General features: G+C 46.6%; 1 protein-coding gene across 2 annotated transcripts; it reads left to right on the top strand.

The window, feature by feature from the left end:
* Positions 1-412: 412 nt before the first annotated feature.
* On the top strand, positions 413-26,144 carry LOC144737883 (E3 ubiquitin-protein ligase TRIM62-like). Of its 2 annotated transcripts, none has more exons than XM_078620770.1 (8): positions 413-798; positions 4,112-4,437; positions 10,303-10,525; positions 17,272-17,367; positions 19,167-19,400; positions 20,277-20,299; positions 21,397-21,533; positions 23,652-26,144. In XM_078620770.1, the coding sequence occupies exons 2-8, from the start codon at positions 4,181-4,183 to the stop codon at positions 24,260-24,262; spliced, it is 1,581 nt and encodes a 526-aa protein (XP_078476896.1). In that variant the 5' UTR covers positions 413-798; positions 4,112-4,180; the 3' UTR covers positions 24,263-26,144. The 2 variants fall into 2 exon arrangements, with proteins under 2 accessions (XP_078476896.1, XP_078476894.1); XM_078620768.1 differs by having other exon boundaries at positions 4,134-4,437.
* The last annotated feature ends 478 nt before the right edge of the window (positions 26,145-26,622 follow it).

Here is a 26,622-nt window from a genome sequence, read left to right on the forward strand (position 1 = left end):
TACATAGAGATTGTCATAGAGATACTTAGAGACTGCTTGAAAAGTGGGCTGGGTTTTTACCAATTCTCACCCAGCCGGTTCAACGAAACTTAACAAACTAACGTGCAAGTGTTTAGACGTCTGCTAAAGGTTTCTTAGGTGGTGGGGTAGGGTGTAAAGGTGGGAGTGGAGGTGTTGATCTCCATATGTATAAAAGGCAAAGTTGTGAATGTGTATGTTCAAAATGTTTAGCGTACTTCCCGACATGCAACAAACTGGAAATTTGCCATGTGGGTACTTTCCAGACTGTACACCATGCACAAATTATAAAAATTATAAAAAAAAACACTTTTGGGTTGTTTTTGGGGGGGGCGGGGAGCTCAATATTATTTGCACGGCAAGTGAGTTGTGACGTCAAATCTGTCACGTGACCCGCGCGTGTGGAAGCGTCACGCATTGTAGTGGAGTGGTCAGCGCGCTAAGCTGCGCTACGAACCCGGCGACCCGAGTTCGATTCCCGCTCACGGCCACCACCGGTGACGATTATTTTAACCGGTCCTGGGCCTCCCCTAGGTCGACTCAGCCTCAAACAAGTAACTGGTGTGTTGTGTGTGAACATCGCCACTGGGGAGACAAAGGCGGCCGGGCGTCGTGAATCCAAGTCCCGGTCGAAGCCGGGTAGTACAGCTCGTGTTAAATAAATCCGCCACCTCAAAGGACTTTGACTCCCCAGAGCAGAGTTCTGCATTCAGCAGCGAGCCTCGGGGCAGGGATCGTCGCCTGAGAGACTGCGCGTAGCGAGCAGGGTGAGGGACTCAGGTGAGTGGCGTTCTTTTACACATGGAAATGAGACGATTCTATGATAACAGTAACAACAGTAGAGATGCTCAGACACGTACATGTAACGTGGCGTTCTTTTGGTTCCGGCTGAAATCACGGGCCCACGGTTGTATTTTAGTTGACAGCCGAAATAGTTGAACGTTTCAGCTCTGTCCACACAGAGTACACCATCTGAATGGTGTACTCTGTGTGTGTACTGTACTCTGTGTGTGTACTGTACTCTGTGTGTGTACTGTACTCTGTGTGTACTGTACTCTTTGTGTACTGTACTCTGTGTGTACTGTACTCTGTGTGTACTGTACTCTGTGTGTGTACTGTACTCTGTGTGTACTGTACGCTCTGTGTACTGTACTCTGTGTGTACTGACTGTACACTCTATACTGTGTAGTCTACTGTGTGTATACCGTACACTGTGTATTCTGTGGTGTACTCTGTGTGTACTGTGAACTGACTGTGTGTACACTGTGTACTGTGTGGTGTACTCTGTGTATTGTGTGTACACTGTGTTTTGTACGATGTGTGTGTACCAACTGTGTGTACTCTGTTTATACTGTGTGGTGTACTGTGTGTGTACACTGTGTATACTGGGTGGTGTAATCTGTGTGTACTGACTGTACACTATTTATGTTACATGGTGTACTGTGTGAGTGTATATATGCTGTGTTTACACTGTATATATGCTGTGTTTACACTGTATATATGCTGTGTTTACACTGTATATATGCTGTGTTTACACTGTATATATGCTGTGTTTACACTGTATATACTGTGTGTGTACTGACAATGTGTACACTGTGTATACTTCGTGGTGTACTCTGTGCATGTGCTGGCTGAGTGTACTTTGTGTATACTGTGTGGTGTACCGCGTGTGAGTACTCTGTGTACACTGTGTATACTGTGTGGTGTATTGTGTGTGTGTGAACTGATGTGTGCACACTGCATACTGCGTGCTGTATTCTGTGTGTACTGACTGGGTGTGTACTGACTGTGTATACTTTGTGGTGTACTCTGCGTGTGTGTGTTTACTGTGTGTACACTGTGTACTGTGTGTGTGCAATGATTACGTATACACTATGCATATTGTGTATGTGAACTGATTGTGTGTACACTGTATAGTGTGTTGTGTACTCCGTGTGTGTACTGACCGTATATACTGTTCAGTGTAATGTTTGTGTGTACTGACTGTGTACTTTGTGTATACTTTGTTGTGTACTTTGTGTAAACTATACTGGATGGTGTACTCTGTGTGTGTACTGTGTGCACACTGTATAGTGTGTGGTGTACTCCGTGTGTGTGCTGATTGTACTTTGTGTACAGTATATTGTGTGGTGTACTGTGTGTATGTTGACTGTCCTGCCTGTGTGTACTGTGTATATTGTGTGGTGTACTTTGTGTGTACTTACTGTGTATACCGTGTGTACTTCTGTGTATACTGAGTAATTATACTGTGTGTGTGCCGTGTGTATACTGTGTGGTGTACTCTGTGTATTGTGTGTACACTGTGTATACTGTGCGTGTACTGTGTACTGTGTTTGTGTACTGACTGTACACTGTGTACAATGTGTGGTGTACTGTGTGTGTGTATTGACTGTGTGTGTACTCTGTGTATACTGTGTGGTGTACTGTGTGTGTGTTGACTGTGTGTGTACTCTGTGTATCCTGCGTGGTATACTCTCTGTATGTGTACTGACCGTGTGTACTGACTGAGTGTGGTATACTAACAGTATATATTCTGTGTGTTTTGTTGTTTTGTATTGTGTGTCGATATTATTCTCTGACCCACAACTCTTTACTGGACATCTGTAACAAAGAGCTTCATATCTCTATCCGTATTACTCCTTCAGTTCATAAATACAGATCCTCATATTGTCTATAACAGCGGAGCCAAACCAGTTGGTCGCGTTAACCAGTAACCCGAACTAATCGTAACCCGGCCAACAATTACGTGGCCTTGAGGCGTGGTGGTTTGACGGCTTCTTGTTCTGTGGCAGGGTCAGATTTAGGCCTCGGCTAAGCGAGCCCCAGCTAAGTCAGCCGAGCATCCATTAACAACGGGGCCCTCTTAAGTATGAACAAAACTTACTATTGTACACGTTCTACTTTTTTTACATAGCCCGTTGAAAAATAGAGATATCTTATGGCCCCAGCATTGTCATGAACCGCCCATGCTTGGGGCTAGGTAGATGTTAACTTCCTCGCTTGGGGTACAGGAGGTCGTGGGTTCCATCCCGACCCTGACGATGCCTGCTGCTGTTTATTTGTAATTTTCGTCTCTCTCCCCGTGGTGGTCACTGCGTGGATTTTTCTCCGAGTTCTCCGGTTTTTCCCTCCCCTTTAGAATCAACGTGATGCGTTTAGAGTGTTTGGCTGCAGCTTTAAATCTCCACATAATGATGATGATGATGATAATTAGCCACTTCGTTGAGCTATAATTTGTGGTGGCCAGGTCGCTTCTGAAAAAGATCTACACAGCTCAGTGGACCTTACCTGGTAAAATTAACATAGTTAAGTCTCTATGTATATCTGCATTTCTATGCATCTCTGTGGTGTCTCTCTGGGTATCTGTGTGCTGTATTCATTCCGATATGATGGGGCCTCTTAAGTTCGACGTAGCTTAGGGCCCCAGCATTTTCATAACCTGGCCCTGTTCCACGGTGACATCGATAAATTAATCAGTATTTGTTTTATTTGCTAATCTCGCCCTCTATTAAGCAGGCATCATTGCAGATTTCCCCGCACCTCCGTGTAGCATGGTTGGCTATTTACGGTGTGAAATAAGTTTAATAAACATACATATACACCTGTATGGTTCTCATTGCATATCTGTGCGTCTCTATGAATCTCTAGGCATTTTGATCACTGTAAATTTTGACGTGGTGATAAGCTATAATTTGTGGCCAGGTTGCTTCTAAAAAAGAACTACATAGCTCGGTGAGCCTTACCTGGTGAAATAACAAAAAAAATAGTTTAGATGAAATTTTTTTAAACGGGAAATTAAATAAATAATAAATATAGAAGCAGATACGGGGTAGACGAGTCTGACCAGGTGCGTCTTGTACAGAGCACGGGAATTGAGCGCGACGCTCGACAAGTTTTGGGTGTCGCTATTGCAGATACGCAATTGCCTTTTGGAAGAACAAATTTGAACTAAAGTTCAGCCATTCCGCAAACACCCTGGTGCTCAGCTGTTGTCGAGTAGCCCCATTTCTCCGGAGGACAGAACACAACACGGAGTTACATCTACTCAAAAATGTCTCCGAACTTTATTATTTTGTTTTTATTGTCTATTTAGCCCACCTGTCGCACCTCGTTAGGATTTGCGGGAGCAGAGGAACAGCAGAGCGGATCGGCTCCACTTAGCATGGCAGAGGCGGCAGCAGCAGGTGGCCGGGACCGGGGCCTTGAGGAGGAGCTGACTTGCTCCATCTGCCTGCAACTCTACGTCGACCCCGTGCTGCTGGGCTGCCCACACACCTTCTGCAGAGAGTGCATCGTGAGCGCGTGGCGCGACGGTGCCTGCGCCTGCCCCGAGTGCCGCAGGGTCTTGCCCTTTGGCTCCAAGGAGCAGATGCGGCAGCAGCTCGTGAAAAACTTCAAGCTGGCCAGCATCGTGGACAGGTGCTGGTCCCGAGAAAAGATAGTTAGTTTGTTGGTGGGTTAGTCCATTGGTTTAGTGCAGGGGTCGGCAACCAAAATAACAAGAAGAGCCATTTCTTTCCAATTCGGTACAAAATTCAGTATTTCAAGAGCCGCAATGCATCTGAGTACATACTGTACATACGTACATATCGTCAAGAAGCAGCCCGTAAAGAGCCGCATGCGGCTCCGGAGCCGTAGGTTGCCGACCCCTGGTTTAGTGAATTACATTTGTTGAGCCAGCTGGCTCAGATTGGGAAAAATTTAACCCACTTTTCACCCAGTCTCTGTCTATCCTATGTGTCTCTATGTACCTCTATGAGTCTCCCATGTGTCTATATGTATCTCTATGAGTCGCAATACATCTCTATGAGTCTATGTATCCATTTCTTCTTCTTTTGTATGGCATTTTTGGGGACAGCAACAGATTACAAATTGATTTCGAGATTTTATATTGATTCGACTTCTTCAGGAGTAGCCGCATTGATTTGTTTTAGATCGCCGTTGAATGATCTGATATGTTGCACGGTCTGAGATCTTGCACCATAGTCACAAACTGGACTCTCGTAAATTTTCCATTTGTGAAGAAAGTGTCCACATTTTCTATGGAGTGTCCGGATCTGATTCAAGGAGAAACCAGATCTTCTTCGGTAGATAAGATCCTGTTTGGAGGATTGCAGGGTCGCTGATGATGGATTTATGCAAGATTTTGGTGTTTTGCCCATGTTTCCTCTCATCGTGCTTTGGTGGTCTTGTCATCATCATGTATGTTCTTTGCATATTACAAGAAAGATTTTCTTGATTTGAGCCTGTGTGGTGGGGCATGGAGATGTCTTTGTTTATTGGGAGGTTTGGATTTATGATGGCCTTGCAATACTCCCTCACAGATGCAGCATTGCGACAGATCTGCTGAGGATCGATATTTGCGAGGACCGAAAGCCACGGCAACGGTGTGCTCTTTAGCATCCCTGAGATGATCCTCATGGATGCATTTACCTTTGTGTCCACCAGCTTTGTGTGCATGTTTTTGTTCCAGGCTGGGGCACAATATCCTGCCGCAGAGAAGACTAGTGCTGTGGTGGCCGTCCGGAGCGATGTTGCCTTTGCTCCCAATGTTGTTCCGGCCAGTTTATGCACGAGATTAACTCGCGATTTTGTTGTTATAGCAGCATTTCACAGGTTTTGTGGAAGGTGAAGCTGCTGGCAAGAGTTACACCGAGGTATTTGATGTACTTGTCGTGCTGGACCTCTTCGCCACAGAAAGTGACGGCCAGTTTCTGGTCGGCGCTTGCATTGTTCAGATGGAATAATGTTACAACAGTGTTTCTTGGGTTTGGGCGGAGCCTCCAGTACTTGAAGTACGTTTCGAGTTTCTTGAGGTCTTCGCACAAGTCACTTTTGACCTAAATTTTGAGTCATTCTTTGGACGGCAAGTGCTAGGTCATCGGCGTAGCCAAATTTCCGGCCGACGGTGACAGGGAAGTCACTTATATCTATGTATGTTAAAAGTGCCACAGCAAGCACTGATCCTTGTGGGAGCCCGTTACTGAGGAAGCAGGCTCTGCTGACAGTGTTTTCTAGGTGGACATAGTATGGCTGGTTGGACAGTAGCGATGATAGAAGTCTGAGGGTCTGCTGGCATCGGATGTCCTTAGACAGCTTTAGCACGAGGCCTTCCCACCATACTGTGTCATAGGCCAGTGATAGGTCTATGAAAGCGGCTCCTGTGATGTTTTTGTACTGGTAGCCAGCTTCAATGTGTGTGGTGAGTGCCAACACTTGATAACAAATGCTGTGGCCAGGGTGGAAGCCAGCCTGTTCAGTTGGTATAGTTTCCTCGAAGATCGGTGACATACAGGTCAGTAGCATCCTCTATAGGAGTCTGTACACTGTAAAAAGCAGGGATATGGGGCAGAACTTATTTGGGTTTGTGGTTGATTTCCGGAATGGCAATGACCTTCGTTTGTCGCCATTTTTGGGAATTTGCCTAAGGAAATTGTCTGAAAACAATCTGGCCAGCCAGTGACATCCTTTTTGGCCAAGGTGTTTAAGGAACTTGGGATAAATCCCATTCAATCTTGTGGCCTTTCCTAATCTGGTGGCTTTTATGGCATCAATGACCTCTTCTTCATTGAAGGGGTATAACAAGGCTGTTGTCGGTGCACATTCTGCTATTAATTGGTGGAGTTTTCATTTCACTCGCTGTCTTTGCCGATCTGTAGAGATCTTTCCATTCAATATCATCTGTGTGGCGATGGCATTGATGGGCACATTGGCGGTCTTGTGTCTCGGTGGTGGTGCTGCTCCTTGGTGTCTCAGGAGGCACCAAGCTTTATGGCTTGAGTGTGTTAAATCTAATGACTCCATCGCTTCTGTCCACCTTTGGCTCCTGCATTCATTTAGGGAGTCCAGGAGAGCTTTTCCACACTCTGGGTTTCCTGACTCTGTATTTCTCGAGCAGGGACTCGCTTTGTCATTTCCAGCATGGAGTGTATTCTGCCCAGTAACCCCATGGAATTTGTGAGTGGGCTGATTGAGCACAATCTTGGTGAAACGTTCATAGTTTTCTGATTTTGGTGGATTCTGGGAGACAGTGCACACGATATCTTCAATAAAAGGTTCCCAGTTGCCCTTTCTTAAGTTGCATTGTGGCACAGGGGTGGACGTGATCATCAGAATTTTGACCCCGATATGCACCAAGCCTGGCCTGTGCTAACTGTTCGGGAATTGTCTAGAACCATTCTGGAAGCACACAGCGGTTCACCCGAACAGGAACACGACACAAAGCACGGGTAAGGGTTTGAATCCATCTTCCATCGTGCGGAATGGAAGGTGCCTTGATCTTTAGCGTCAAACAGAATGAACAGATAACTAGTTGCTGCCCAGTTGATGACCCATTCTCCACAGGTTTCATTGGTTGAATACACCAGGCCATGTGATGGCTGTTGAAGTCACCTGCGAAAACCGCGGGATGGGTCGCAGCAGGCAGCATGTTTGGGCTCCATGTGGTTATTGGAGGTTTATATACATTTATCACAGATACATAATTGATTTTGACGATGATGATGGCTGTCGGTATGTTGTTTTCTGCGTTCGTTGTGGTGAGGTCCTTGAAATGGAATTTCACGTGACGTTGGTAGTCCCTGCTTGGGATGGTGGTAGCTGGCAGCTAACAGAAATCTAGGATTTTTTATTTTTGAGGCTCTTGTCAGCTGTACATGAGTTTCCTGGAGCAGGAGCGCGTCGAGCCATCTGGGCTGTGAGGAAACGTCCCAGCAAGTCGCACTTCGGCCTTGATAGATACTTCTGCATTTAGATAGCAGAAACATAGTGACGGCCCTATTCTGCGGTAAGTTTGGCCATGAAAAGGATTTTTGGTGTTGTAATACTGATCAGGAGGGCCATTTTGACATTCAATTGCCGGGATGATAACATCAGTTTGTGACAAGCACGTTACAGTGCAGACCATGGGTAGATTGCCATCTTCTCCACCTATGTATCTCGTTTAGTCTCTGTATCTCTATTAATTTCCTATGTATCCCTAATGAGTCTCTATGTGTCTCAAAATATATGTATCTCATCTCTATGAGTCTGTTTAACACGTAGGCTTTCGCGACCAATATCCTCCATAATACAGGTTTTTAGGGTTAGATCACGTAAATCTATAAATGTGTCGTTAAACCCGCCACCATCTGACACAGCCAATTTAGTAAGGTTTGTCACGTAGACAGAACATGCCAATTTGTTACTAGTCCAGCACACAACATTTACAAGCTGAGTACTCAGTTTGTAAATGTTGTGGTTTTGCTCTCCAACACACCAGTGTGCTGTGTTAGTAACAAATTGGCATATTCTTTTTACTTGACAAAACATACTAATTGGCTGTGTCGGGTGGTGACGGGTTTAACAACATATTATGTATTTACTCTATGAGTCTCTATGTATCTCTAAACATCTCTATGTATCCCTGTGAGTTTCTGTGTATCTCTACGAGTATCTAAATATCTTGATCTCTATGAGGCTATACGTATCTCTACGTATTTGTATGAGTATCTATGTATCTCTGTGGCTCTGAATCTCTATGTATCTCTATGAGTCTGTTATTTTATTAAGTTTGCTGAGCCAGCTGGCCAGGATGTGGCAAAACCCATCCCACTTTTCACCCAGAAAACTGAAGAGCAGCACATACTAAGTATTACTCATCTTACATTAAAACTGACAGCATTTCAGAATCAGAGTTAAAATTAAACAACATTATTTCCAAGGATATGTTAATTTGAAATGGTTAATTTCTCTCTCTTTCTATATGGTGCTCTGAAGCCCTATTTTGGGTCTGCTGCGCCTTATATACACGTTCATAGTAATAATGAAGAGTGACCAATGTAAAAGTAAGAAAACGGTTGCAACAAAGAAGAGAGACAACCAAATGATGCAGGCATTGATGGGAAGGAAACTGGCACTATTTGGACACAATAGTGCCAGTTTTAGGATGGACAACAACAGAACATTTTAAAGTGTGGTGTTGTTGTTTGAGGAAAAATTAAAGGAACCGGAAAGAGTGAAAGACCAAAACAGAGAATGGCTTGATGACGACTTTATAAGAGATTGGTGCTAGAAATATATGGCACTACGTGAGTCATATTGTCACTACAAGACAAAGAAAGTGGAAACTAATGACAATGTTTCAGTGGACACCTACTATGGGGGCTATCAGCCCATGGATCATGATGATGATAAATAATTACAAAAGGCATCAAGCTACAGAGGTAGTCTTGTGACATTGTTCGTGATTTATAACACGTTGTGGATTTACAGAGCAGGCATGCTGCTCCCACATCTTAAGACGCTGCTGTGCAGAAACAGAGCGAGTACACAACCCACAACATGCTGTATACCATAACTAAGGTTTTTTAGAGTTAGAGCGCGTAAATATAAATGTGTCGTTAAACCTGCCACCACCCAACACAGCCAATTAGTAAGGTGTGTCACGTAAACAAAACGTGCCAATTCGTTACTAGTTCAGCACACTGGTGTTTTGGACAGTAAATCCCACAACATTTACAAAATGTATGTATAACCTCTTTCACACCGTACATAACCAACCGTGCTAATTGGAGGTGACGGGGGAAGGACAACAAACTAAACTCAGAAAAACTCCCGGTCTCTGGAGTTGTCATCTGGTTAAACAAAATATATTTGTAACCTGAAACTGTCTTTTGTCTCGCGACTCCCTACTCATGTTTCGTGACAGTACAATACTAAACAAAACTCTTTTACATTTTACCAGATAAGGCCCACTGAGCTATATAGCTCTTTTTCAGAAGTGACCTGTCTATAACAAATGAATGCTCAACCAACTGGATTATCATCACGTGGAAATTCATAGGAGAAGTCAAATACTCTAAGCTCATGATTGTTGATTCTAAGCGTGGAGGGGGAAAAATGGAGGACCTGGAAAAAAATCCATGCAATCACCATGGGAGAAAGAGGCAGACTCCAAATATACAGAAGTAACCATTGTCAGGGTATGGGATCGAACACACGACCTCCTGCATACCAGGCAGGGTAGTTAACATCTCCGCACCGCGGTACCCCAGTGTTTGTTGTTATAAATGCAGAGGGGAAAACTGGACAACCAAGGAAAAATCCATAAGACCACAGGGGGAATGAACACCCACACTCTAAATGTATAGCAGACTTCGGGGTCGGGATCGAACCCAGGACCTCCTGTGCACCAGCTGAGATAGTTAACATCTTGCCACCGTGGTGCCCCAATGTGGACAAGTGAGCTACGGGAGATCTGGCCGCTATTCACGGTCGCTCAGTGAAGACAGTTTGTACCAATAGGTTCTCAAGTCTCAGCCTGGAGGGGGAACGGCCGCGGAAGGAGCTCAACCCGAGCTTGGCACTAGCGAGGCCCCCGAATCTGGACCTCTGTGCTCAGCATGGCAAGGCACTTGCCATGTTCTGCCAGGAGCACGGGGCGTCTGTGTGCGCCGACTGTGTCACGAGCGGTGCACATCGGGGCCACAGGCTGACGTCAACAGAGGAGGCTGATCGGCAGGCAAAGGTGAGGTGCTCTGAGCGCGGCAACCGTGTGGTGATGATGGTGGTGGTTGTGGTGGTGATAGTGGTGGTGTTGATGATGGTGGTGATGGTGACGATGGTGATGGTGGTGGTCGTGATTGTAGTGGTGTTTGTGGTGATGGTGGTGGTACCGACAGTGGTGGTGGTAGTGGTGGTGATGTTGGTGCTGGACGGTAATGCTATGGTGAGCAGTGCCATGTGCGGAGGGCGAATTTAAATTTGCCATTCCCCTCATGGTGTTTGTAGCCACCACAACATCCAAAGTGGGCTCTGGACAGGTGCGAGGGGCTGGTAACCCCTCCACATTCAATTACCACTAATCCACAAAAAAATATATACAGCAAAGCTTGTGCCGGAGGCCCAGGGGGGACAGTCATCTATGATGTGTCCTGGCCAAACTTACATTTGGCGGAGCCAGGAGATTGAATCCTTACCCTCGGGGGTCCCTATAGAAACAGCAAAAAGCCACTGCGGGTGGCCACGTGGAATGTTCAAACGCTCACTGCGGAGGAGAGGCTGTCACTCTTCTGTCGGGAGCTCGACCGGTACCGCCTGGATCTCTGTGGTATTTAGGAGGTCCGATGGACCGGCTCTGGCTCCTGCCACCATGAGGGGTAGACAGTCCTTGACTCGGGGCAGGAGACTGCCAAACAACAGGGAGTGGCTCTTCTTCTGAACAAAATAATGAAGGGGGCATGGGAGTTTGGCGATGAGGTGTGGGAAGCTGTACACCCCAGACTACTTTGGGCTCGCCTTCCTATCAACCAGAGGCGAGGAGTGGAGGACGTGGTTACTTATGCCCCCACTGAAGATGAACATCTGTGGAGGGATGCAGGCAAGGCCGATGAGTCAAATGCGTTTTATGACCTCCTGTCACAGGTGCGAGCTAAAGTGGCCCCTCGAGATAGAGTCATCCTGTTGGGTGACTTTAATGCCCGAGTTGGTCATGATGCTGGCACCTGGTTTAGATTGATTTGAATGCATGGGCCGGGTCAGCTCAATAACATCGGTAGGAGGCTGCTTGACTTTTGTGCAGCCCATGAGCTTGTAATTACCAACACACTGCTCCGGCATGAGCGCATCCACACAACATAATGGATGCACGCCAGGTCAAAGCAAGAACATCTGCTGGACTAGATAGTGATGGAACAGTGGATGCAGACCCATGTCCTTGGCACCAGGACCTACTTTGAAGCTGATATGCCCACTGAGTATAGACTTGTCATCTGTAAGATGCACCTGCATTTTTCCACTCCGCTTTTGGGTGTATACCCAGGACCCCATTCAAACACACAATGGCCTGATCTCAGATAGCTGATGAAACTTGCCAGCGAGATTTTCATCATTGCTTTCAGCTGAGGTTGACCTCGTCCCCCACTCCTCATGATGCCGAGGGGAAATGGGTGAGGTTAAGGACTGTGGCTCATGCAGCTGCAATGGCTGCTTTAGGTGCATTGTCCAGACCTCCCCAGAGACCCTGGCTGACAGGGGAGGTGTTCAGGCTGTCTGATAAAAAGCACCAGGCCCACTCACCGTCTATAGCATCCCACATCAGAGAATGAGGAGGCTTACCGCAGCCTTCACTCGGAGGTTCGGAGAGCCGTGAGGCGCTGCAAGGATGGGTGGTGGTCGCGGATTGCTGAAGAGATGGAGTCTGCCTCAGTAGCTCGCAACCACAAATCACTCTAACTCCATCAAAAACGTCACTTGCAGTCTTACACCTATCACCATCAGGGGAAAGAACAGTGATCCAATCTCCGACCCCCAGGAACAGGTTTTCAGATTTTCTGAGCATTTCTGTGAGGTCTTGGGGGAGGGGAAATCACTCAGCTTGGAAAACATAATGGGGCAAAGTGAGGATGACCCTGCTGAGGATGCAGTGTCTTAAATATTGGAAGAAGTAGTCACCCCCTTGAGTGGCTGGCTGAGGTGCCAGTTGTTAAGGAAGAACTGAAGGCGATCCAGAGTTTTAGACCGGGAAACGCACCAGGCAGCGATGATCTCCCAAGCAAAATGCTGAGGGAGGGTGGTGTTTGTGCACAGACTGCCCTACATGACATTATAATAACAGTCTGGACCACTGGACGGGTTCCACAGAATTGGAAGGATGCCCTGGTGGTTCCCCTCTTTAAGAAGGGAGACTGTTCAGACTGTAACAACTAAAGGGCATCTCACTCCTCTAAGATTATTCAACATCGCCTTGCCAGGCACGCTGAGGAGAGGCTTGCAGAGCCCCAATGTGGTTTCAGGGAAGGCGGTCCTGCACAGATTCTATATTTTCCGTCCGTCTGCTACAGCAGAGATGCAGGGAGTTCCAACACGACCGATGTCTCTGCTTTATTGACCTGGTCAAGGCCTATGATACATTAAAAGGCATCGCTTTCCCACCTGATGATGGACGCTTGTGTTACGTCCGAAACGTCGTGATTTATTTTATTTTATACCTACGTGACTTTACCAAAAGAACCAAAGAGTATTATTAAGGACCTTAATGATGGTGAGCGAGGCCAGGGTTAAACTACGTGGCCAGGAGTCGGAGCCATTCCCTGTTCACCTTGGGTTGTGACAGGGGTGTCCTCTGGTTCCCACATTATTTAACGACTATTTCGACCACGTAGTTCATTAAGCCTTTGATGGCTTTACCGGAGAATTTTCATCTGGTACAGATATAATGGGAGGCTGATCGATGTCCAGGTGCCGTCAAGGGATGGCTCTATATTGGTCAACCACGTTATGTATGCCGATGATCCAGTGATTGTTGCTCACTCAGAGGATGAGTTGGAGGCACTGCTCCTGAAACTGGAGCGTGCCACTAAGAGGTGGGGCCTTACCATCAGCCCCACCAAAACTAAGCACCTGCCTGGGTATTTTGTACCATCAGACACTCAACCCCAACAACTCCCAATCGGTGATGGGGCAGTTGTGGAGAGAGTGGAGAGTTTCCCATACATGGGCAGTGTGCTCATGACCGGCTCCAGTTTGACGCAGAGGTCTCACTCCGAATTGATCAAGCGGCATTAACTTTTCATCGGCTGCGTAACGCTGTATGGAAGCTACCCGGTCTGTCGCTCCACACGAAGCTTCGGGTCTTCTCGGCCACTGTCATGCCCTCCCTTCTCTATGCTTGCAAAACGTGGACCCCCCTAATGAATCATCTTTGCCAGTTAGAAACATTTAGGCTGGCCTGCCAACGATCTTTCCTGGGTTTAACCAGGCTGGATTGTGCCAGGAGCTCACAAATCCTTGAAAAATCTGGGCAATGTCCCAATGGTGAGCTCCGGCAGGCAAGGCTGTGTTGGCTGGGTCATGTAGCCCACATGCCCAGCCACCACATGCCTAAACAGCTTTTGGTTATGCCAGTTAAACGGGCGCGGCACAGGCTAGAGAAGAGATGGAGTGATGTGGTACAAGAGGATGTAGAGCCGATTGGACTTGCCGATGACTGGTACAAACGGTGTCAAGATCGGCCTCTGTGGTGGAGGCTCGTGAAGGACGCTACTGGGCAGTTGGAGGCAGTCGCCCTCACGTGGCCTTAACATGCCATGCACATAGCCTGGCACAAGCGCCATTGTGAGGTCACTGTCACTTAGTGGGAAATGGCGGTTGTTGGTGGTGGTGGTGGTGATGATGATGGTGGTGATAGTGGTGATGGCTGTGGTGTGGCTCAGAGGTCAGATTCGAATCTGGGTTTGGGCCAAGCATGGTTGTGACTGCCCTCCTCGATTGATGCGACTTCGTGAGAACAGTGCAATCACGAAGCAAAAAAACGTTGGAGTTTTGCACTTGAACTTTGCTTTAAACTCGACTCGTGGTGCCCACTGGCACACGCACAACTAAAACTAAAAAATCCACATTGAAAATAGATAAACTTGCCAAAATCAACAGCGTTGCATTGAACACGCCTTGTAACGTTTCAGGACTGTGGTGCATTTTGTAAACTATAATCTAACAAAAAATTACAAGCTTTTTGTTTTACCAGGAAAGGCCCACTTAGCTTATACAGCTATTTTCAGAAGCTACCTGGCCATCACAAATCGTAGCTGAAGCAAGTTGCATATCATTTCAATATTTATAGTAGCAGTGAAACACTCTAAACACGTGATGTTTATTCTAAATGTGGAGGGAAAATTGGAGGACCCAGATACAAATCCACACGACTGTGGGAAGAGAAAGAGGGAGAGACACGCAAACTCCACATATACAACAGACATTAGGGTTGGGATCAGACCCCCCACCTCCTGTATACCAGGCGAGGGAGATTAGATCTCTTAGCCACCGTGAGTAGGCTGTGTGAATCCTGGTCTCCTCCCGCTCCTCAATGAACCACTCAATGAGGGCTTTCTCGATCGCTCATAACGCAAGACCTTCGGGAGAAAGCCTTAGGAAATCAGCGGAGGGCTTCCCATGGGTAAATCATCATCACGATCGATGGGGCGAGAGGCTCAACGTCTTTCAATTTGTCAGCCAGAGAGTGTCAAAGGTCGTTCCGGACCACAGCATTTCCAAGCCGGGCACAGTCTAGTCGCTTCTTTCCTGACTTCTGGAGACAGACAGGAGGGCGTACTCTCACCTGTAGTTTGGTCGTGATAAGTCTGTGATGTATCCAGCACTCAGCACCTCTCATTGCACGGGTGAGTAAGACGTCTTTTATATCGGAACGTCTCACAATGATGTCATCTATTAAGTGCCAATGTTTGGAACGTGGGTGCATCCAGGATGTCTTATATTTGTCTTTTATCCATAATAGAGCTCTTTTGGGTTGTCTTTTAGTTGAAATATGGTGTTCGTGATGGACAAGCTATGTTCAGCGCAAAGGGTCAATAACCTCATGCCATTTTGCATTAGCTTGCCCAATGCCATGCTTATCAATAACTCCACTCCACACCTCATTGTCCTTTCCCACTCCAGCATTGATGTCACCCAGCAAAAATATATTATCATTGCTGTGGATGCGACGGTGGGCCTCATCTAGTGCTTGGTAGAAGCGATTCCTAACCTCGCTCTCTGATGGTAAAGTCGGTGCATAGCCACTTATAAGTGTGGCATGGTGCTTTGCTAGCGAGATGCATATAGTAATGAGTCTCTAATTTATGTCAATCGGTGTCTCTGTGAGATTGGGTAGGAGGCTGTTTTTTTATTGTAAATCCCAAACCATGTAGATGTTGTCCTCCTTGGAGGTATCCCTTCCAGAAGAAGGTTTAACCCTGGCCTTCCTCCTTCAGGGAGCCTTCATCCAGGAGTCTGGTTTGGCTAACAATGTCAATGTTTTATCGCTTTATTTCCGCTGCAACTACGGCAGTTCTTCGATGGGGTCTCTCAGTGTCCCGGTCAGCGTCCAATAGGGTTTTTACACTCTATGTTGCCAGTTTAAGGGAGATTATTTTCTATTATATTCTTAGGTCTTTCGGTAATGTCACGTCGATAGGTTCAAAGAAAATAACCTATCTACATGACTTTACCGATTGACCCAAGAATATGAATTCCTGTAGTCAAGAAAGCTTGAATTTAAGATTTATTTTCTTATTGTTTTTTCGACCGCAGACTGGAACAACCCTATAGGTGTGGTTACCTATCCATGTAAGTTTGAGTTTGCAATGTTTAGGCCACCTTTTCAAGGCCCCTTTCCATTGGGGGTGATCAGTGTGGATCCTAAATAGGACTACTCAGTCACACAGGGGTCTGCCGAGAGCAGCTGCAACTCAGTCCCAGCTGCTACTGACCAAATGCCCTGTGCCGCTGGCGTGCGGGGCTCTGACTAGGAGCTTTTGGATATGTTCGTACCTGCTCCCGTCACCACACCACTCAACGCCTCCAGACATTTGTCCAGTTTTTCCAGATGCGCGATTCACAGAGGCAGAAGTGGTTACCTGTGCAAAGTGTATATTTAGAGTATGGTTGGGGGTGCGCAAGTCCCAACAGCACTTCTTCACTGCAATAGGGTGGAATCCAGTGCAAAGGGAGAACCCAGGACGACTGGAACTTTTCCACAGTTGCAGGAGGCTGCCGGAGCTCCAGTCTATCGGAGGACCACCTTTCGCGCACCACCAGCACGTTGCTTTATTCTCAGGGTGTGCTCCCCTAGCTTTTGTCTTCCCAGACTTATCCACAAGGCAGCGGGAACACGGCTATAGAGACAAAGACAGACACAACATTTTTTTATAATAATGTTAATAAATACAGAGGTTTGATTAAATAAAGTATTAAATAAAGTAGTGGTTACTTGCATGCATGTGCTTAATTTGTCTTCAACGATTTTGCTTCTAAAAACATCTGGCATGTCTCACACCCCCAGAAAGGGAATCTCGCACCCCCAGGGGGTGCGTGCACCCCAGGTTTAAAACCACTGGTGTAGTGTATAGCGTAGTGTATAGTGTAGCTTATAGTCGTGTCATGAATAGTGGTGTAGTGTATCATCATTACGATCCATGAGGCAAGATAGCCCGGAGTAGGGGCCCACTGCACTTTTCTTCACTTGTTGTTTCCACTTTCTCCTCTCTCTTGAAGTGCTAATATGGCTCAAGTTAGTGGCTACATCTTTCTGGCACCAATCCCCTTATGACGCCTTCTTCAAGCCATCGTTTTCTGTGTTTGGTCTTCCTCTCTTTCTGGTTCCTTACATTGTTTCCGAACAACAACAACCCTTTTCATTTAATTGGTAAATATCGTGTATGATTTAAATCGTTTTGCTATAGGCTTTTTTGTTTGGTTTGTTTTCTTTTTTTAAAACAGGAATCCCTTTCGTGTTCACTCCAAAAACTTATGACACATAATGGGAAAGTTTCAGCAAGATTGAATATACTGAAGAACACGGAAGCCAATGTAGAGGTGAGACCCAATAACACAATAACACGAATTCCCATGAAATGAAGATGACTGATGATGATACAAATACTCGACTTTATTAACCTTCCAGGCAATAATAATACTAGAGTAGGTGTTTACAATGTTCAAACAGCAAATAGACACCGATTATATAATTCACTGTGTAAAAAAGAAAATGTGTTCCTGGGTAATAAGTAAGCAAAGTTTGTGGGGAATAATAGCCATTTTCTATACTTTTGAGGCATAAGCAATTAGAAAATAACACTTACTACCCAGGAACAAAAATCGTGTTACATCGTGAATTATCACGACAAGGCATGATCAAGTCTGCACCAACCACAACATCACACTTGTGGTAAAACGTAAAAACAAACGTGCTTTGATAGTAACATATGCACTAGCTTTGAAACAGAAAAAAGTCAGTTATATTGGCCAAAAAGGGTACCATAGATGTAACTGCTCAACCCGGGCTATTGATACTTTGATATTTGCATTGTCATCGTGCTGTTCGCCTTTTGGCGTTATACTCTGGTATAATACCGGGACTCCTTTTTTACCAATATCACTGATTGTCATACACCACTATCAGGATGATCACCTTGATACATCTGATGGTTATCTTGAAACATCTTGATACTGGTTGCAGGCCAATTAGTTCCAAGGAGAATGCCTACATTATAATCAAAGCAGTTTTGTTTGCATATTTTACCACAAGCATGGTGTGTGGTTAATGCAGACTTGATGAGGCCTTGTAGTGATAGTTCGTGTCCATTTCGGTTTTTGGGTGCCCTCGTGGCTAGGAGATGTTATCTCCCACGCCTCGTATGAAGGAGGTTGTAGGTTTGATCCCGACCCTGACGATGCCTGCTGCTGTATCTTTTGAGTTTGGTTCTCTCTCTCTGTCCCCCCGTGGTTGTTGTGCGGATTTGTCTCCAGGTCCTCCGTTTTTTCCGTACACATTTTGAATCAATGTCACGCATTTAGATTATTTGACTGCTGCTATAAATTTCCACCTGATGATCATAATCAATTTGGTTTAGCTATCAAAAAATATGTTTGAACATCTTAATACCTCTCGTATTCTTGTCAGAAACAGTAAAGCCTATTCTTACATAATTTTTTCCTTCCTCCCCGAATTCCTTTGTTTAGATCAATACCTCACATGCTCATTTTCGTGCTGCCCTTTGGTTCAGAACATTAATACCGATTCCACTTAATGCCGATATCAAACCGGCCACCATCCGACATTGCCAATTAGTATTGTGGTTTGTCACGCCAATAAAACGTGCCAATTCGTTACTTATTGGAGAGTAAAACCCGTCACAACATTTGCAATTCATATACTGACGTTTCGCCGGTAATTATAAACAACCAGCCATATCAGGTGACAGCCAGAATTGTGGAGAAATCTTCCTGTTTCGGTCTTAAATGTAGGAGAAATAAATGTGATGCCAATTGTGAACCAATCAGAAGAGAAGAGGGGGGTTAATATATTAATATAAATTGCAATAGACATCTACTATTGGTTGGGTTATTGCAAGCTGCCGTCATGCTGGTGTGGCGCGTTGCTGATGCTCCTACCAGCGAATTGAGCGGCAGCTCCGTCAATTGTTCTTTCTCGCACGCCACAGTGTGTCCAATGCCCCTTCGCCTCCGCCAACCCACACTCTCATCCACGTGGCGAACTTTGGACGAATGACAGCTCGCAACTCACGTGGTTCATGCTTATCCATGCAGCGGTGGTACTTGTAACTACAACTGTAATCTTTTCACGCTAAAATTATATACTCGTCCCCTTTCAGGGAACGTCGGCAGCTTTTGACAAATCCATAGACGACGCTTTTAACGCTGCAATCAAGTCCCTCGAGGAAGAAAGGGCCACGCTCAAGCAGTTGGCGCATGCAGAACAGAGTAAACTATTGGGCCTAATCCGTGGCCAGATGGCGCCCCGAGAGATGATGGTCGCTGAGACGGTGGTTGTCACCAAAGAGGTGCAGGCGGCTTTGCAGGAAACGAATCACGTGCGGGCTATCCAGGTACGTGGAGAACAGAGGACACCAGTAGTGTGGAAATGGTCAATAGCACCTTCTGCTACTGCTGCTGCATTGGCTTCCGGTTGCTGAACGAATACAGTGTAATAAGGTCGCGCTCATGACACACACACAAAGTGCCTGCCACGAATGAACCACACAATACTTTTGGTGATCTCGTCACGGAGCTGTATACTACCATCACGCGAGCTCCTGTCATCCTTGCAGCAGCAGTGGCAGCGGCGGCTATTGGCTCAGCCGTCGAACAAAAACGGTCACCACTTCATTGCGTGGCATTTTCAAACACGCTGCTTCTGCGGCCATCTGGAATACTTTTCCTTCTGATATTAGGAAGCCACTAAGAGCTACGATGCACCTTTACATCATCTAGATTGACAAACTCATTTCTTTAGTTTAACACGTAGGCTTTCTGTTTGTTTAAGGAGAAATCCTATTTTCGACTTAAAACCATTAGATTTGTATTTCAGTTTTTTAAGTAAAGTCTTAGACTCGCAAACCAACTGACCTGGAAGAACTTAAACATGATTTTGTGAATGCTGAGTCATCATGCATGCCTACAGCTGTGTTTTAAAATGTTTTTTTCTGAACGATGGGCGACATACACAAGTTTATTAATAATTCGAGCATATCTAATCAATACCATAACAAATTAAATAAACTAAAACGTAAACGTCTATTACTTGCAGCATTCATATTAAATTCATATCAGCATCTCGAATGACAATACAGATATTAGTTTTTTTTGGTGTAGCATTCATTTTGGGACACCCCGTATATCAACATGAGATGAGGTTACCCTGAGATGGTGACCAGCTTACCAATAGATGTCTCGCGCGTGCGCCCCCTGTCCCTCTGTCGCAGGTGAGCGGTGAGTTGGAGAGAAGGTAGGTCGCGCACCTTCACGTCACTCCACGGCCACTCAACTTCCCAATCCCAGTTTAATTGAACATTCAATATCCATGTTTTACTGGTACTACGATGGTGAATAAATAATATGCTCGCTTTACCCTTCCCCGCAATGATAACACCGGAGTTGTGTTAAGATGTCGAGACACCTACGATCGTAAGTCCATCATCAAGTTTGTGTTCACCCTCAAATCATGATTGTAGTGAAACATGCAAACAGACTTCGATAAGAATAATCTACGCATTGTTCTTGGAATTGATTGGCCTACACCAGAGCTACAGTCCCCTTTATGGCCTTGTCATGAAGGAGACTGTATTATTGCCATATTTTATCATCATCGTGATAGTACCGACCCTGACGCCTGCCGCTGTATATTAGGAGTCTGCATTTCTCTCTGTGTCCTGGTGGTTGCGTCGATTTTTTTCTCCGGCTCCTCCGGGTTTTTCCTCCACATTTAGAAACATGCATCTAGGCTATTTAGATTATTTTGCTGCTATAACCGTCAAATTTGTAAGCCACTTTGTTGAGTTATCATGTGTGTCCAGGTAGCTTTAAAAAAATAAGTTATTTCCTCAGTGAGATTTGTCTGGTAAAAGCGAGTTGGTTTTGTGTTATTTGTATGTTTGGGTAATTTTTTTACCTTTCTTGTACTTTTCACTATGATCATTTTGTATTGTATTGTTTGTTATAACGTTTGTATCCGTGCCTACTGGACATCTGTGAAAAAGAGATTTATACCTCATTGGATTCCTCCAGGAGGCTGTTGCTCTGGTGCAGGCCAATCAATTTTGAAGACAATGCATACATTGTTATTATTATTATCAGTGAACGTTTGTTTTCATGTTTTACAACACGTGTGATGTGTGGTTCACGCAGACGTGATGATGCCTTGCAATAATGGATGTGTTTATTTAGTGTTTGAACATTTTAACACAACACCTGTATCATTATTCTTATTCTTACCGGGAAGGGTATTGCAATCCTATTCTTTGTAATCATCTTGATACTGGCCAACAAAGGTTGTCCTATAGATCCACGATATTCTCATTCCTTATTTGTTTTTCCCACATTCAGGATAATGGCCGCGATGATGAAGAACCCACCAAATGACAACATCGTGACTAGAGACCTCTTTTCGTCCTTGCGTGGCCTGCTGGAGAGTCTCTCCTCCAGAATCTCCAATTGGAAGACAGAAAACGCGATGCTCAGAAGTAAGAATGTGTGATGCGTGCGGTGGCGCAGTGGTTAACGAGTGGCTGTGTTGCGAACCAGGCGACCCAAGTTCAATTCCCGCTCATGGCCACCAACACCAGTGATGATTATATGAACCGGTCCTGGGCCCCCAGCCCCCACCCCAGCTCAACTCAGCCTCAAATGAGTACCTGGTGTGGTGTGTAGTAAACATCACCGCTGGGGAGACAAATGTGCCCGGGTCTGGTGATAGCCAACCACCCCCTCAGTGCTGCGCAATAACAACAGACTGCTACAGGCTATACAGGGGATATTTTTATTTGGCGTCAAAGTTGTGGAATAGAGAACACACTTAATAATAATATAATTAATAATAATTTACAATTGTAAAGTTCTGCATTTAATCCGTAGATCCCACCAATGCACCGCTGTGTATGGAAAGCCAGGAAATAAACAGAACCTGCAGAGGGCAAAAGGCCATAACTAGGCAGATGGTAAAGGCCAATTTACCCATTCACTCACCCACCTCACTCACTCACCCACTCATTCACTCACTCACCCACCCACTCACTCACTCACTCACCCACCCACTCGTTCACCTACCCACCCACTCACTCACCCACTCATTCACTCACCCACTAAATAACTCACTCACCCACTCACCGAATCACTCACCCACCGTCCCTGTTATATATTTTGATAACGATGAAAACGCTGATAAGTGGTACATCTGATGATCAAATCTAATTGCACACATATATTTATATAGCACCTTCACTTCAGGCGCTTGATGAACATGGCTTACAACACGGTGACACAAAATGGAATGGTGTAGTAGCGGGCTACCAGGTATTGAGGAAAGAGTGACAGCAACTACAGAGGGTCTACTCAGGGGATTACGAAAGGGGCTACAGGGGAGGCACAGGAAGGAGTGGAGGGGTGAGGAGGTGGGAAGAGGACGAGAATGGGCATTGAAGAAGAGGTGTTGAGGCTTTAACCACCCTCCTGCTATTCGGAGGCTCACTGCCATGCGGGGGAAGTGGGATGCCCATATCGCGTGCTGACTGAACAGTGCAATCAGCTATTCCGCAAATGGAAATATATAAATGAAGGGAGTTACCAGATGCGTAAAAAAGGAATCTCACATTTATGAATGTGACTACGTCTGTGTGGCCACGCCATCCAAAACAAAGGAAAGCCGCTGCCGCCTACGAATTCAGAGTTTGGGAACGAATGACTGCGATGAAGTGAAGAGGCGCAAGAGAACGGGCGGCAGCGGTCCAGGGGAGCTACAGCAGGGAGAGGGGTGTTCCGTCAGCACGCACACGATCTGCTGTGGCACACACCGAATCACTAGAGGGGGGTGGGTGGGGATGCTGGTTGACAACCCGAATGGACACTCAAATGGGGCGCAAATGAGCGTGGGGAGGTCGCATGCCTAGAATTGCACTGAGAAACAGAAAGAGTGCCGTACGCATTACAGAGAATAAATGCAAAGGTTAGTGGTTTCATCTTGGCTTGTCAGGGGAGCTTTAAGTGGGTTTAGGCTTTGGGCAGTTTCGTCTACTAGCAGGACCGATGGGTGATGTTGCAGACTAAGAGACAGAATGGCAGCCCAAGGTGGAAATGCACCTAAATGGACACTCTCCCTTGGAGATGGAGTGATAAGTTATCAGTTTGTGTGATGAAAAAAAGTACATGCATTATTACCCTTTCTGTAAAAATAATAATAATACAGGAGGTGTTAAGATGTTCAAACACCAAATAGACACACCTTTTTCAAGGAATCATCGAGTCTGCATGACACATCCTGTTTGTGGTAAAACAAGCAAACAAACACGCTTTGATGATGTACACGCTGTCCTTGTGTATATAGTTAAGAGACAACCCAACCCAACGGTTATGTTTTTTTGGCTATCGCACTTTGACCATAGTCGTGAACCCCTGAGTACCTAGTTTAACCACCGGCAGCTGAAACCTCTACTTAAACCCAAGATCTGAACGGTGGAAGTGCAGCTGTTTGGGAGCCTCCAGCACCGTTGTTTGTCATTGTGTCAATAACAGCAGGAGCAGTCCACCAGCTAGGGCAGCCGATGACTAACCACTGTCCTTTCCCTGTGCGTTCTACGTTCGAGAAGATTTCAGGAGCCCAACCCTTGATGAAGATACGCTCCATTACCAACTGGACACCGATGACAGTGGCAAGGCCCTGAGCTTGTCTCGGCCCCTCAGGAGGCGGCGGGACGTGACGGAGGGCTGTGAGGCGTTCTCCTACTGGAGGCAGGCGCTGTGTGAGGAGGGCTACACCTCTGGGTTGCACTACTGGGAGGTGGATGTGAGCGAGTGCGACGAGTGGTGTGTGGGTGTCTGCTGCGGGTCTATGGAGCGGAGTGGCAATACCAGCGATGCGGAGCTGGGTGAAAATGCCGAGTCGTGGTGCATAAAATACAGAGACGATGATGACGACGACGACGACGATGGCAACCTGAGTGCCTTTCATGATGCAGAGCAAACCGACATTGAAATCAGCTGCGATGGTGGCCGTAGCGGCTGCCATATCGACAGGGTGGGCATTCTGCTGGACTGTGACATGGACCGACTGTCATTCTATGATGTTTCACAGGCACGGGTCCACTTGCACACCTACTATTGCATGCAGTACGGTGTTGCACTCTTCCCTGCGTTCAAAGTGCTAGACGGCAGCGTCACAATAGCCACGTGTCCACGCTCCTGTGCCGGCCTCTGCTAGGCTTCTCAGGAGAGGTGACGTGGACCCAGCATGAGAGCGCTCTGTAAGCCTTGCTGTGTAGGTTAATCGTTCAAGGCACTGTTGCTCTCCTGGTTGATTACTGTCATAGATGTGCACTGTTCACTTCACCGTGGACATAGATTTCTATAGACTCACATAACTATCCACAGACTCAGTTAAACATAAATAGACTCAAATATCGACCTATCGATACTCACAGATGCACAGAGATACCCATAGACTCGCATATGTAATAAAGGACCCTCTCTCATGTGATGATCTCCGTTGTCCTTTATTGGGTTCGTAGAATCTTGATACCACGGCGTCCTCGCTCAGGCCCGCCTCTCTCCCGACGGTCACTCCACAGCCACTCTGCTGTTTCGTCTCTCCCGGCGATCACTCCACAGCCACTCTGCTGCTCCGATATGCAGTCTCCCTGCTGCTCCGCCTTGCAGCCACACCGCTGCTTCGTCTCTCCAGCTTCCCTGCTGGCCCGTATACGGCTGGCCTTCCACAGCCCGCCTGCTCTCTCTTCGTCTGACACTGATGGCTGACGGTGTCGACGTCTCCCACCACGTGGCAACCTCGCCACTCTCTCCGTGCTGCCCAGCGTGGCCTCCTCCTATTTCACTCCGTCTCAACTCCCCGATCCCCTTCCGGTTCTCTCCCTAAATCCTCTCCCCCACGTGACTCTAACTCCTCCCTCCCCTCACGTGACCTAGGCTCCGCCCCCCCCTCAATCCTTGCTCGCATTACACATATATACTTATAGACTTGTATACGTACCCACAGATTCACGTACAAATCTACAGACTAATATAGATAACCAGAGATTTACATAAACCCATATACTCACATAGATACCCACAGAGTCACATATAAATTAATAGACTCAAATATAGACCCATATGCTCACATAAATAACCACAGATTCATGTAGAAATCAATAGACTCACATAGATACCGATATATTCATATAGATACCCATAGACTCGCATATATACCCATATACTCATATAGAAAACAATAAAAAGGTTCAGTTTTGTTGCCAGAAATAAGGGGAAAACCCCTATTATTATATTTTGGTACTGGCAAAGGAGGTCTAATGATGTAGATGTTAATTGGTTATTAATAGGGTTAATTAAATAATTGTTTTGGGGATTATCATTGAGGGATGAGTGATACAGTTTGATTGAAGAGGTTGTTGGTGTTTCCTTGCTATAATACACGATCAATTGATTTAATCTAAAATGGCTGGAGTTGTTTGTTCCCATTGTGAATTTAGTGCCGAGTACTCTCGCGGTTTCGTGCCAAGTTTATCAAGGTACAGAGGTCGGCCGATCGCGCCCCCTGTGGCAGCTTGACCATTGACGGTTGACCGCGAGATTTCTGTACGCACTGTAAAATCACTGGCCACTGTTATGCTGTTATGTTACTTACGTTACGCTCTTGAAAATGGCCGCAATTGGCGAATTCGCGATCCGCAAACTCAAAAGAAATGGGAAAACTGGGGTTTAGTTCCATGGTTCGTAATACAGCACCCAGCCCTTTATATATAGCAGAGCCCTATTCTCATAAATATATACAGTGCATTTATAGAAAGCATTGCCTATTTTGATATCTCGGAGTAGGGGTGGAACGGGGATCGAAGGGCGAGAGGGTAGGAATAGGGGTTAGCACAGCGTCAGGGCTGGACGTGGCTGTGCTCCTCGGTCGGCCGTGTTGGCTGATCCCACGGCCGGCGCAGAGGAGACAGCACAGGGCAGCCGGCTGTGTCAGGACCCAGTGGGAGCTAGCCCGGGACCCCTAACCCCTGGGAAGTGATTCACCCCCCTGTAATCCCAATCCCTTAATAAACTTACGGCGGAAGCCCTTAACTCACCTCCGTCTCCGAGTGAGTCGTCGCCAAGTTCTCTACAACTGGTGTTAGAAGTGTTACACCGTCACCACAATGTCAAGAGCGGGCGCGCGGCGTAAGAACCCACCGAGGGGACGATTTGAGGGTGCTGACGGTGGAGAGGAGGCTCCAGCAACGACCCCGGAGCCCAGGGCCCCGGTGACTGTCCCTGCAGGCGATGGAGCGGCTCACCGACAGGTTGGCCAAGGCGGAGACACGTTCGCGGACCCAGCCGCCGACGATGCCACGGCTCCGCACCTCGCCGGGCATGCGACCTTGGCCGCAGGTGCCGCCGCGGCCCCGCCCCTCGCTGCGTCGCTGGAGGTCGCCGCTGCTGCGGCTCCGCACCTCGCCGGCGGGGTTGGCTGCGGGGGCCGCCACAGGGCCCTATTATACCGCCGCGACTTCGGCGTGGCCCGTGGAGGCCGCAACGCCGCCGCCCTTCACGGCATCGCGGGAGTGT

This window comes from Lampetra planeri, chromosome 75, assembly GCF_965212315.1.
Source record: "Lampetra planeri chromosome 75, kcLamPlan1.2.h2, whole genome shotgun sequence".
In the NCBI taxonomy this organism is placed as follows: Eukaryota; Metazoa; Chordata; class Hyperoartia; order Petromyzontiformes; family Petromyzontidae; genus Lampetra; species Lampetra planeri.

Excerpts from the sequence above, each read along its gene's own strand:
- LOC144737883 (XM_078620770.1), top strand. The coding sequence starts at position 4,181 with ATGGCAGAGGCGGCAGCAGCAGGTGGCCGGGACCGGGGCCTTGAGGAG. Across the intron at positions 4,438-10,302 it reads CTGGCCAGCATCGTGGACAG|GTTCTCAAGTCTCAGCCTGG; the intron begins GTGCTGGTCCCG and ends TTGTACCAATAG. Across the intron at positions 10,526-17,271 it reads AGGCTGATCGGCAGGCAAAG|GAATCCCTTTCGTGTTCACT; the intron begins GTGAGGTGCTCT and ends TTTTTAAAACAG.